Source organism: Macaca fascicularis, chromosome 4 (assembly GCF_037993035.2).
Source record: "Macaca fascicularis isolate 582-1 chromosome 4, T2T-MFA8v1.1".
Taxonomy (NCBI): domain Eukaryota; kingdom Metazoa; phylum Chordata; class Mammalia; order Primates; family Cercopithecidae; genus Macaca; species Macaca fascicularis.
In genome coordinates, this window is record NC_088378.1 from 33,472,948 (window position 1) to 33,486,236 (window position 13,289).

General features: G+C 39.3%; 1 protein-coding gene across 8 annotated transcripts in view; it reads left to right on the forward strand.

Annotated features, from left to right (window-relative positions):
* The window catches only part of LAMA2 (laminin subunit alpha 2), a 611,630-nt gene that overhangs the window by 587,198 nt on the left and 11,143 nt on the right, over window positions 1-13,289 (forward strand). For all 8 annotated transcript variants that reach the window (XM_065543374.2, XM_065543379.2, XM_065543380.2 and 5 more), the window contains 4 exons: window positions 1,392-1,568; window positions 1,806-1,974; window positions 12,133-12,245; window positions 12,562-12,751. In XM_065543374.2, the coding sequence (XP_065399446.1) occupies window positions 1,392-1,568; window positions 1,806-1,974; window positions 12,133-12,245; window positions 12,562-12,751 (649 nt within the window). The remainder of the gene's footprint in view (window positions 1-1,391; window positions 1,569-1,805; window positions 1,975-12,132; window positions 12,246-12,561; window positions 12,752-13,289) is intronic.

Below are 13,289 nucleotides of genomic sequence, written 5' to 3' on the forward strand. Positions count from 1 at the left end.
TTCTAATCAAGAATAGAGATTTACTCTCCTTGGACAATCTTTAATAGAGGCTTATATCCCTCATTAAAACCCTTAGGATCCCTGTGATATCATGTTGCTAAGAGGCTGCTTTCAGCTAAAGGGGAAAAAGGGTGTGGGGGAGGGGTTTCCCAATGAGTCACACATACCCGGAAGTGAGTGGTTTTCTGAAATTCTCGTCTCAGAAAACCACCGACACTCTTAGCAAGGAAGCTGAACCTTCTGGGTTTTGCCAACACATTTTTCCATAGTTTGGTAAAGAAAGAAACCTCAAAAGTATGTCATTTTACGCTATTTTCTCTTTGAAACTAAATTTTACTGGTAGCTTCTTCACCCCCTTAACGGTGACATTTTGAGCCACAGCAAAATCCATTTTTTGTCCCTTTCTCTTACTTTTGAATTCTCTTGCTTGTAAAGTGCCAATTCGGAGCATCTTTACCCTGGCTTATTGTTTTTTCCAGTTCTACATGTGGTTTTTCTTCATAAAATCAAGTAAGAGGGCACTTTAGGACTGAGGTTTCCACCCAAGTACTTTGGTTTTCTCTCCACATATAAAGTAAGCTTTCAGTAATCCATTCATGATCCTCAGGCTAGTGACTAATGCTTATGACTAATAGCACCGTGATGACTGTTAAGACCGAAACTCAAAACTTGCTTCCGGAACAAAAGAGAAAATGCCTTTGGTCATTTTCATCAGAACTCTTTATCCCCTTCTGATTCTTGGCCCAGGGTTCCAAGGATTGTTGTAAATAAGTAGCATGAGGTTCTCAATTAGCAGTGTGTGAGTTATCTCTCATAAGCAAATTAGGGAAATTAATGAAACAGCCACTAAGGGAAATCATTGCAAGGAACAATTAGCAGGGTGTTCTTGCCTGCCTCTTCTATTCAAAAGCCATCAGCCACATTCTTTATAAAATGTGCTTTAAGTGTTTGCTGTTGATTCCTGCAATCTAAGCTCTCAGGAGGATGGTTTGTTCCCCAGCAAGAAGATAATAGACAGCACAACCCAAGAAAGACCCCACGCTATGCTAAACCCGCCGACCCTTATACAATTAGACATTACTGCACAGTACAGAAGCCTCAGTTGTCACAACCTCATGTGTTGGGCTGCACAGTGCTGTTGTCAACTCCACCAGAGGCTAATGCTGCAGTGCACCATGACCTGGTTTCAGTAAACTTTCAGGGAGAGTGAACAAGGGTGTCATGGGACGAGATCCTGAGAACTGCGTTTGCTTAGTGTAGAATTCCCAACCATCCAATTTTGGCTCCCTTAAAAGCTATGGTTGAGAGGGGTGAAGGGTGGCAGGAAAGAATTTGATTTCCAACTGTATTGAATGAGATGTGATTTATACTTAATTTTAATATTTTATCAGCATCTTTACAGTTCAAGTCGATGAAAACAGAAGATATATGCAAAACCTGACAGTTGAACAGCCTCTTGAAGTTAAAAAGCTTTTCGTTGGAGGTGCTCCGCCTGAATTTCAACCTTCCCCACTCAGAAATATTCCTCCTTTTGAAGGCTGTGTGTGGAATCTTGTTATTAACTCTGTGTAAGTGGATCTCCTCATTACTACTACTAATTCTTATTTTTATTTTTCGGTATCGGGGTCCCAATGCATCTACATTGTCTACAGCTATGCAGGGGAGGAGGGAAACAATGAGGATCTTCAATTTAGACTGAGAAAAGCACACTGATGGACTTAAAATGGCATGCAGAGATCGGGCTTAATTGTAAGGAAGCAAAAAAATGAAAATAAAAAAAATCTTATTTTATTACATTCTATTAGCCCCATGGACTTTGCAAGGCCTGTATCCTTCAAAAACGCTGACATTGGTCGCTGTGTCCATCAGAAACTCCATGAAGATGAAGATGGAGCAGCTCCAGCTGAAATAGTTATCCAGCCTGAGCCAGTTCCCACCCCAGCCTTTCCTACACCCACCGCAGTTCTGACACATGTAAGTGTTTATATTATCCCCATTGCTTTCTAATTTTTACCTAGTTTTCTGAGTCATTTCAGAAGGAAGATTATTCAGGATATCTAGTACACTCTGCTATTAGAATTGAAGGAAATATAACCTATCAAAACCTATTCTTACATCTTTGTTGAATGACTTACCTATACTTCTTCCTTTAATTTTGTTTACAAAACAGTACATTTTCAGTTAAAATGTTGGAAAACACAGAAATATCCAGAATCGAGAATAAAAGCCACCTATAATACCATGACACAGGCAACCATGTTGGTTTTCAGGCCTTTTTATCTGCATAGTAGATGTCCTACCTCTATACAATTTGGTGTCCTGTTTTTAGAAACTGATAATACACCACTAAAACTGTTTCTAGGCCAGGCAGGGTGACTCACGCCTGTAATCCTAGCACTTTGGGAGGCCAAGGCGGGCAAATTACCTGAGCTCAGGAGTTAGAGACCAGCCTGGGCAACAATGGTGAAACCCCTTCTCTACTAAAATACAAAAAAAATAGCCTGGTGTGGCGGTGTGTGCCTGTAGTCCCAGCTACTCAGGAGGCTGAGGCAGGAGAATCGCTTGAACCAGGGAGGCAGAAGTTGCAGTGAGCTGAGATCGTGCCACTGCACTCCAGCCTGGTCAACAGAGTGAGACTCCTTCTCCAAAAAATAAAAATAAATAAATAAATAAATAAATAAAATCTGTTTCTAAACATCATATAAATGTGTATGTCTAATATGATTTTATGTTAAGTATTAAGTATATATACACACAGAGACACACAACTATTTATAGCATTGGAGGTCACATAGCCTTGATTGGAGCATGGGCTCAAGTCAGACTGCTGGTGTTCAAATCCCAGCACTGTAACCGACCATCTGTGTGAATTTGAGAAAGCTACCTAGCCAATCTATTTCTCAGTTTCACATCCAAGTACTAACCAGGCCCAACCTTGCTTAGCTTTCCAGATAAGAAAAGATCAGATGCTTTCAGGGGGGTTTGGCCGCAGACTATTTCTGTATCCTCATCTGTCAAATGAGGATATTAACAGCACAGACATCAAAGATTTTTATCAGAGTTTTAAAAGATAATGTTTGTTAAATGACTCACACATACTGAACGTTTAATAAATGGCGTAAGTACTATATAGTAATGATAAGAATTAGTATTTCACCAGCCCAGGGCTAAAGAATTTTCATTCAACATATATGTAATTCTCATAACGGCTCCGTAAAACATAGTCTTTCTATTTTTAGTCGAGTTAATAAGAATTAGCTATCTTAAGTAACCAACCCACTCACATCACTAGTAAAAGGCAGAGTAAGAATTTGATTCTAGCGAGTCAGACTCCAAAGTCTGACTCCTTATCTCTGGAACACTCTGCCTTTCCAGTTTCTTCTCTTTTAATAGACCATGGTAGGCTATTGAGAGTGTTTCCAGTTTTTCACTATTAGAAACTATACTCTGATGAGCTCCTCTATGCATCAAACTTTTTCATTATTTCCAATTATTCTTAAAATAAATAAGTAGTTAGGAAATTATAAGACCAAAAGATGAATATGTCTAAGGTTTTCAATACACATACCTGAATTGCTTCTTCCACAGGCTATGCCAATTTACATTCTTACCACCAATACAACAAAGACGGTCATGGTCACTACATTCTTTACAGCTCATGTGCTGCGGTTGTATTCCATACCAGTAATGGGTGGGATATGTTGTCTTGAGTGCAGATCTTGAAAACTCTTGAATATCTCATTCTCTTCCTTAGTGTCCACGATGGAATTGGTTAAGCAATGTGCTCCTTGCACTAGAAATATTTATTCAATGGGAGGCCAAATAACCATCATTCAAGGAAACTGGTTATTCACTCCAAGCATCCTTTCATCCTTTGTAAAATATGGATATTTCACCTACCTTGCCTACCACATAGAGTTATTATGAAAAATCAAATGGGATAATGTATGTGGAAGTTCTTTGAAAACTGGGAAAAGCATACCCACATAGACAATCTGAGGAATCCCTGCATTTAGTGAATAACTACTACGTGTCCAGTACTCTGCCAGGTGTTTCGTATCTGTTATTTCATTTGATCTCCACACTATTAATTGTTTTATTTACATTTATTTATATTGCTGCAAGTATTATATTTTACAAAGGAAAATACCTAAGATCCCACAGCTAGCAAGTGGAAAACCATCAGTCATGTGGGGATTAGTTCCAGGTGTTGATTTCATCCTAAGGCATTCCTGAGATCTGCCACATGGATTCCAGAATGTTTTGTCAGTTCTTTTATAATTCAGCCACAGGCTAGATCTTTGCTTAGCAAAGGTAAGGTTAATGATCCTCCTCTTCACCCTTATATACCTGAAAATCATGTGTTTCTCAGACTCAAGAATGCATTTTCAATTGAAGAATTAGAAAACATCATGAGTTGAATGAACTTTTTTGACCTTGGATCCTAATGTCCACTTATAAAAATGTTTCTAGGAGAAAACAGAGCCTAATTTCTAAACAACTAACTTAAAAGTATAAAGTGAAATTGGCAAGAGCCCTAACGATCATCTGGTCCAATCACCATCTTAATGCATGAATTCCTTTTATATGATACTTACAGCCTTTGCTTGAACACTTCATTGACAAGATTTTCCAGTGTTATGACAAGGCAGGCTCGAGTTGTTAGAAAGCCATTGGTTATATTGGGGTAAAAATGAGTCCCCAAAACTTCTATGTAATGATTGTGTTTCTACAGGCAAACACACTTTATTATGTATTCTCTAACGTCCCTTCAAGAATTTGAAAATAGCTGTCTTCTCCTTCCCTAGGCTAACCATTTCCCTAGTTCAGGTATTCTTTGTATTACCTCATTTCTAATTGTTACCCCTCTATGATCAGTATTCTTAAATTTGAAATATTCCCTTCATAATATGGCACCTACTACTCAAAAGGAAGTCACCAGCTCAGGGGATGGTGGGACCCCTCCCTCCCTTAATTGTTACCATATTTCTACTAATGCACCTAAGAATGTTTTAACGTCTTTAATAGATACAATGCTACTAATTCCTAATCGAGTACCTTATTCAATCAAGCAGAACCTCATGGACCTTCTTATCTATCACTAGAACATCCTCCAGGCAGGTCTCTCAACCTGTGCTGGTTTGGATTTTTAGGGATAACCCTGCCAGCCTCCATGGATCACCTTACTTTTCTAAGTACTTACACAAACTTCATTTTATAGGGCCTCTCAAGCACATTTTTCTGTGGTATTTAGAGATCACACTTTTTCCCTTTTTCTCAAAATAAAGATACTTGCCCATCTGGGAATGGAGATTTTTACTCATTTAAGGTTCTTTTTTTTTTTTTTTTTTTTATAACCTTCTGTTCTAATTTCGATTTCCATTTCCTCTCAGCAGTGTATGTTTTAACTTTTCCGAAAACAGAGCATTCCACTTAGTAGATGAGACAGAAGCAAAAAGTTGAGTAGCACGCCAAATTGGTTGGTTTAGAAAGAATCACCGAACATTAGAGCTAGAAGACACCCTAAAGATTCCAACTCTTAACTTGCACATGAGGAAAGAAAGCCCTCAAACTTACAGCATGGCCCAGGGTTACCAACATGAGCGATAGTTGGAACTAAAACCCAGATAACTAAATTCCAACTGCTATTTCCCCTTCTTTTTTTTTTTTTTTTTTTTTTTTTTTTTTTTTTTTTTTTTTTTGAGACAGGGTTTCACTCTTGTTGCCCAGGCTGGAGTGTAATGTCACAATCTCAGCTCACTGCAACCTCTGCCTCCCGGGTTCAAGCAATTCTCCTGCCTCAGTCTCCCAAGTAGCTAGGATTACGGGCATGCACCACCACGCCTGGCTAATTTTGTATTTTTAGTTGAGACGGGATTTCTCCATGTTGGTCAGGCTGGTCTCGAACTCCCGACCTCAGGTGATCCTCTCGCCTTGGCCTCCCAAAGTGCTGGGATTACAGGCACGAGACACGGCGCCCAGCCTATTTCCCCTTCTTTTGCACATTGTAATTATTTCCGACTGTGTGGTCAGGATTCGATTTTTTAGAACTTTCCATCTCTATTAATTGTATCATATTCTAGAGTTCAGATTATGGAGCCACACATATCTTCTGTTTTAATTTGATTCCTTTCTTATGTTCTTTTTTTTGTGTGTAGGGGGAAAAAGGTGTCTTCTTTTTAAAGGTTATTAAAAGTTAAAAGTTTTACAGTTTAATTTATAACAAATATTTATTAAGCATCTACTAAGTGCAAAGTTGAATATGATATTATCATTGCTGGTCAGGAAAAAGAGAGAGAGTTGCTTTTTCTGCCATAGCCCTCCCACTTTTATTCCATGATTTCTGGCAGGTTACTTGTCCTTTCTAAAAGTAAAATAATTAACAGACAAATAAGGATAGTAATATCTTCCTGCTAGGATTACTATTATGAGGGAATAAGTTATACATTTTATGCAAAGCACCCAGCACCATGCCTGGCTCAAAGTAACATTCCATCTCTGTATTTATTCTTGTGTTTGTTTAACTTCTGTGTTTCTTTAACTTAATTATTCTAGTTAGTTTAACTTTTCACATTTTTAGGGTGGGTGACAGGTGCTAGAAAAAAAAGGGATGTGGTAAGTATTCAATTTTTAAGCAATTCCAAACCCTTTTATTGGTTTGATATGTAATGATATATGCATTGTAATGATGTGGTTATTAAATAAGTCCTCCATAATTTTCAATTCTCACCATTTTCCTTTTTTGTATCAGACTTTAGATTCTTTTTTTTTTTTTTCTTGCTCTGTTGCCCAGGCTGGTGTGCAGTGGCACAATCATGGCTCACTGCAGCCTCAATCTCCCAGGCTCAGGCAATCCTCAAGCCTCAGCCACCTGAGTAGCTGGGTCTACAGGTGCATTGCACTGTGTCTGGCTAATTTTTGTATTTTTAATAGAGATGGGATTTCGCCATGTTGGCCAGGCTGGTCTCGAACTCTTGGGAAGTGATCCACCTGCCTCAGTCTGCCAAAGTGTTGAGATTACAGGCATGAACCACCATGCCTGGCCCAGAATTTAGATTTTTAAGAGTTATTTAAGAACTAAGACTTAAAAGTTAACTCCTGAAGTGAGAACTGCCTATTTATGAGCTCCATATTTGTGCTAGCACAGTTGACAGAAAAGATCTCCTATTCTCAGTGCCCTTCTTTTTCTTCTTTACACCCATCACACCATTTCCTGCCAGCAACTAACAGCATGAGGACAACATTCACTATACTACAGGGCAATGTAAGAGTGTCTTGAGAAAGCTCTGCCCTGTGAAATGGATTATGTCAATCTTATGATTAATTCATGTTGAACATGCTAGATTAAAGAGCATTTCATGCATATTATCTCATTTCATAGTATGGTAGCTTGTCTTCTCTTTATACTTCTCTCTTATTCTTTAGCCCATTCAAAGCTAGAGAAAACATTTCTACGTGTTCTATTTGTGGATATTTTTCATGGAGGATGGCAGGAGGTAGAGGTAGATAAGAGGCTGAACTTCAAGTATTACAGAAATTTGTTGACATGTGGAAAGTTCTCTGCAAGTATGTGCACTGTTTAGACCAAGTCTTTTTAACAAGGATAGCTTGTGTGGATTTGTAGATAATGAGCTGGTTACATTCTTTTACTTGAATTTTATTGAAGAGTTCAGCTGTAAACCTCACAGTTTAAAATGTGAAAACTAAGAAAAACAATACAAGTAGCCATGGAGAGTTCCTGTACTGATGAGGTCTCTTTGGGATTTGAGGAAAAGAAGTGAACAGAGAAGGAAATAATAAAGGAAAGGAAAGTGATTCCCCTAGGAGCTTTAGTGCTACACCTTTAAGAGCTAAGTACAGTCAAGGCCAAAGGATAAACTGATTGGCTACTGATATGTATTCACAGAGAAAACATACATTTTCCACATATCAAGGAATCCCTGTTTAGACATTAATGTATAAATATTACTGTAAATGCCCAAGACCCACCAAATGAGCTTAAGTGCAGTGTTAACAATAATTCAGTTTCTCAATAAACATCTTGAGTAGGGCTTTTATATTTTAGAAGATTAAAGTCAGTGCTATAAAAAATATCTTCCATTTATTCATCCATAAAGAAAATCATGACAAATAAGCATCAGATGTGATTTTAGCCCACATTTATTAGGGGAATTATTGACTCATGAAAGAAGAAAATTATGCAATTTCTATGATGATTCATTGTTTGGTGCTTTCAAGAACAAAGATGCCAGTTTTGATAAATGCAACATAAATCTCTGCTCAGGACCTAGGAAATTCAAGAGATGCTTATCAACGAATTATACGCACTCCTGAATCTAAGAACTCATTTCCAAATGTCAGCCACCAATCTGCAGATAGAAACGACCATTGCTTTATTCTGACCTGAAGTTAAACAAGTGACACTGTGAGGGTGAAAACGTTTTGGCCCCATTACTAATTTGGTGCACTATCTACTTCCGTAAACAAGGCTTTGGGAAGCATGGCTTCCTCCATAATTATTCCCAACCACGTCACTGATATAATCAACAGGTGCACCACCACGCTAGACTCCCCAGCCACGTCCTGTCTGCCTACAACCTGTAACCTACCAAGCAAAGGCAAATGAAAAACAAGCATATCTGTCCTCCTTTCATACCCCATTTTCACCATTATCTATTTCTAGTACTTTAAAAAGTCCCCACAAGGTGGCAGAATTGTAACACGTTGAGATTGATGAGCCTCTACTGAGACCGTGAATTTTTTTTTTATTATTATTCTTGTTTTAACACATTTGAGAGATTAGTGTGTCCAAAACAACACAGGCAAAGCATCATGTCCGTAGAGATGAGGATGCCTTCAAGTATACACTAGCTTAGAAAAGGATGATTCATCTTGCAATGACCATTCTTTAAAAGTTCCTTAAAATTACCTCATTAGATCTTTTCTCTTACCCTTTTGTCTTAGCTTAGATTTTAATGGCAAGCAGAGTTGAAAACATCCTTAATGACAAGATCATTTTATTTCTGAGCAAAGCACGGGGCAGTGTCTGTTCCATCTCACTTGTTCCCCCTTTAACATTCTAGAAGGAAAAAGGAAGCTTGAGCTGCTGAATGAGCAGCTCCACCCACTGTGGAACATGAGGCAGAAGGAAGAGAAGAGGAAGCAACACCGGGCAAACCAATAAACTGGTGCTGCCCTGATTCCATCGTGTTTTTTTCTTTTTGAGACAGGTTCTTGCTTTATTGTCCAGGCTGGAGTGCAGTGATGCAATCGTAATTCACTCTAACCTTGAACTCCTGGACTCAAGCAATTCTCCTGCCCTAGCCTCCCAAGTAGCTGGGGCTTTCAGCATGCAACAACATGCCTGGCTAATTTTTTATTTTTTTTAATTTTTGTTGTTGTTGTTGTTGTTCTTTTGGAGAGACAGAGCGGGGCAGGGGTCCTCACTTTGTTGCCCAGGCTGGTCTCAAACTACTAGCCTCAAGTGGTCTTCCTGCCTCGGCTTTCCAAATGCTGGGATTACAAACATGAGCCTCCATGCCCATCAGACTTGGTTTCAGTTTACCCCAGGAAAAGTGATGCAAGGAAGACATCCTTTAACCAAGCAAGGGGGAGATCTAGATTTGTACAAAACGCTGTCAAATTAGAGGGTGGGGAATTTTTGTCCCATTTAAATCCTGAGGTACACATGTATAAAAACCCTCTCACACCAGCACTTCTCAGTCCTTTTCCAACTACCAGTTTAATAAAGGAAGGTGATAGAAGTTTTATTAAAACAACATCCATCCTGTTGCAAATCAATGATAGTAAACATCACCTTGGATGTCCTTAAAAACAAAGGGCTATACACCATAATGGCTTTAAACTTTGAGGTTACATGTTACAGTGTCAGTTTGGTACAACTATTCCGTAACATTGGCTCATCTGAGAACACCATTTTATTAAGCACTGCTTCTGCCTGCTTCTCCAGGGCTGCCCGTTGCAGAAATGGAGGATCTAATCCAGGAGGTGCTGTTCTTCCTAAATTTCAATCGGGTGTGTCCTGCAATGACTCTTAAAAGAACTTTGACAAAGTCCTTGTCCTTTTCTGGTCAAAGGTTTTTTTCTAAAATGACTTGACCAGTGCCTTGTCCATCTAGAAAATCTGATAGTGTACGACGACACAACAACAAAACAAAAACAAACAAAAATCTGCTGCTTAGCTCGGGACCAGTTTTGGATACACCTGTCCAGTCTACCAGCAATCAAAAAGTCCCCCACAACATACAGCTGCTACCAGCAGTGTACAACTGCCACCTTGAAATTTGTTTTAATTTTAATAGAGAAGTTATATTAACATTTACATATAGGAATTAGACAAGTGACTGTAACCGCAATAACATGGACATAACCCACTGGTGGTTCTCTTTTGAGCTACATGTAATTGTTTCCTAATTCCTCAGCATCCATTCACGATTTTAATCCCTCAGTTTTCAGAGCTGAGGGTGTAAAGATGTTTCAGTGAAATTCTGTCCCCAGTGGACTCACAGCAGATAGGATTCTCTTAGCAATTTCTGAGGAAGACCGCAGGCTCCGCATGTTTGTCGAGATGGTCCTCCGTCCGGGAAGTATCGTGAGAGGTTGATAAAAGACCCCAATTCTATTAATAGGAGTATTCATGACTGAGATCTTAAGCTACCGAAGCGTCTCCATTCGGGCTCTTTTTGCAGGCAGCGTAATAAGAAAGGTGCCACATGCTGACTCTAAAAGAGGCCATTCAACTGTGCGAATGAATAGCATTTTCCTGTCCTGCCCACGGGGTTTTGCATAGCTGTGTGAATTTCGGCCAGTCTGCTCTTTATAACTGACCATCTCCTGGGAAGCAAGAAGGGAAATACTTCCATGAAGACCAATTTTATAGTGTTTCAAAACACTTAAAGCCTTTTACCTGCTGTGGCAGAGTGCTTCGTTTGACTAAGATCAAGAGAAAAGAGAACAAGGCTTTTCCTCATCAAGTAAAAATGTCCTGTGTGCTGATGAGTCATCTCTGAGGTACACCCTTTGGGAAGAACACTGTGCATCAAAAGCCTGCCTTGGGCTGCTTGAGAACCTCTGCTGAGTCAGCACTCACTGGGGCAGTGGCCCAGCCAGAGCTATTAAGTGCAGATCTTAAAAACAGATGTGTTGGTGAGAGTGTGCAGGTTATTTTCTCATGTACTGCGTGTTCTAAGAGCCTTCCTAAGCAGCCTGTATATCGAGCTATCTTGTGAAAATAGAGAACAGGGAAAGGAATTGTGGCTTTGGTAATTTAAGGAGCCTTGATTATTTATGGAGCTGTGTGTTATGGTAGCCAAATGTGATCTACTTAGCCAGGACCGCTGTATGCTTTGCAAGCCCCAGTGCAAAACTGAAAATGCAGGACCCCTCATTGAAAAATTATTAAGAATTTCAAGATGGTGACAGCAGAGCATTAAACCATGTGACGGCACAGCCCCGCACCTAGCTCTCCCCCTTCAGCACCCTGGGAAGCTGATCTTTGAACAGTGGCAGTTGAAATGGTGTATGGTGGGTTACATTTTTAAAATGTGCTGGGTTGCCTAGCAACTGGCAAGGGCCTGAATGGGCTGACGTGCAGGTTTAGATACACCATCTTGAAAGTCTAAATTCATGGAAACCTTCTAGTGGACTGATAATTTTCAAGAAAAAGTAATATAGTGGGAGATGGAAATGGGGAGGGCAAGAAAAAAAACACATTTTTCTACTGTTATAACCCAAGCGGCTAGCTTGTCATTTTCACTGTTCGATCTTCTAAGAATAGAACTCTTCATACGTGAAGGAAAAATGAAAGGGAAATTCCAGTTTTCTCAGAAATATAAATAAATTTTTAGAGGATAATGAAACTATGAATTAATCAATACATATGTCTGAGCACATTCCTTTAGCAATTCAAGGGTGTGATATAAGAAAACTGATTCACACTCACTGAGCACTTGATAATAAGTACTTACTATGCAGTAGACTACAGAGATGAATAATGTACAGTTTTTATTCTTAAAGAATTACTCTAATATGTAAGAAACAATTAGACAGCATCATTACCTTTTTAAAGAACAGTCCATAATCTCTTGTCTTTCTCTCCTGGGTATTTTACAGGGTCCTTGTGCTGCAGAATCAGAACCAGCTCTTTTGATGGGGAGCAAGCAGTTCGGGCTTTCAAGAAACAGTCACATTGCAATTGCATTTGATGACACCAAAGTTAAAAACCGGTATGTATCATCCTGAGACACTGGGAAAGAACTGATAAATGAAGAACTGAGTATTCGTGTTTAATTAAGTTTAATCTACTACACTTATTAATTAATGAAGCTAGCTTTTCTTTTAATTTACTGAGTACAGTAGAGAATAGAATGTTATTTGAGCCTGAGGAGCCCAATGTAGGAAATCAGTAGTCCAGGACATTCCTCATCTCTGAGAAGGTTTTACTCTCCTTTATGAAAATGCAGCCATGATCTGATACCGCTCTATTTTAGCATGAGAATGCTCTTATTTTTCTATTTGACTTTGCATGCTTTTGTTTCACAGTCTCACAATTGAGTTGGAAGTAAGAACCGAAGCTGAATCTGGCTTGCTTTTTTACATGGCTCGCATCAATCATGCTGATTTTGCCACAGTTCAGCTGAGAAATGGATTGCCCTACTTCAGCTATGACTTGGGGAGTGGGGACACCAACACCATGATCCCCACCAAAATCAATGATGGCCAGTGGCACAAGGTAATAGTCCCCTGGATATTGGCAGTACCCTAAGGAAATTAGTGAGTGGCAGCCATCAGCATTCTCCTGGTGCCAGTATATTTTGCCAGGGCAGACACTGACTCTGGCAGAAGCTAAAAATAAAATGAGTGCCATATACAACTACTACAATCTTGGAAAATGTGCTCAGACCTGTGTAGGTTTACATTTGACCACTGACATGCTTCATCATGGTTCCATCACTGCTATATGGCTGTGGTTCTCAAACCTCTACCCATAAACTGAGACCAGGCGGCTGAAGACATTTCCACTGCTCTAAGTGAGAAACGTAGAACAACAGAGTGTGTTCATCATAAAGCTCGATGTATTCGATCTGAAGGAATAATATTTATTCTGAGATTATATTATAGCATTTTTATGGTGGCTAAAAGGCCTTTCTATTATGAAATAGTATTTGCCAAAAGCAAAAGTTGGCAACACTAAAATGGGTCCCAAGGCTCCCCACCTAACCACACACTGGTCTGTGAAAACCAGGAATCCAGGAATCTCTGGCTTATCG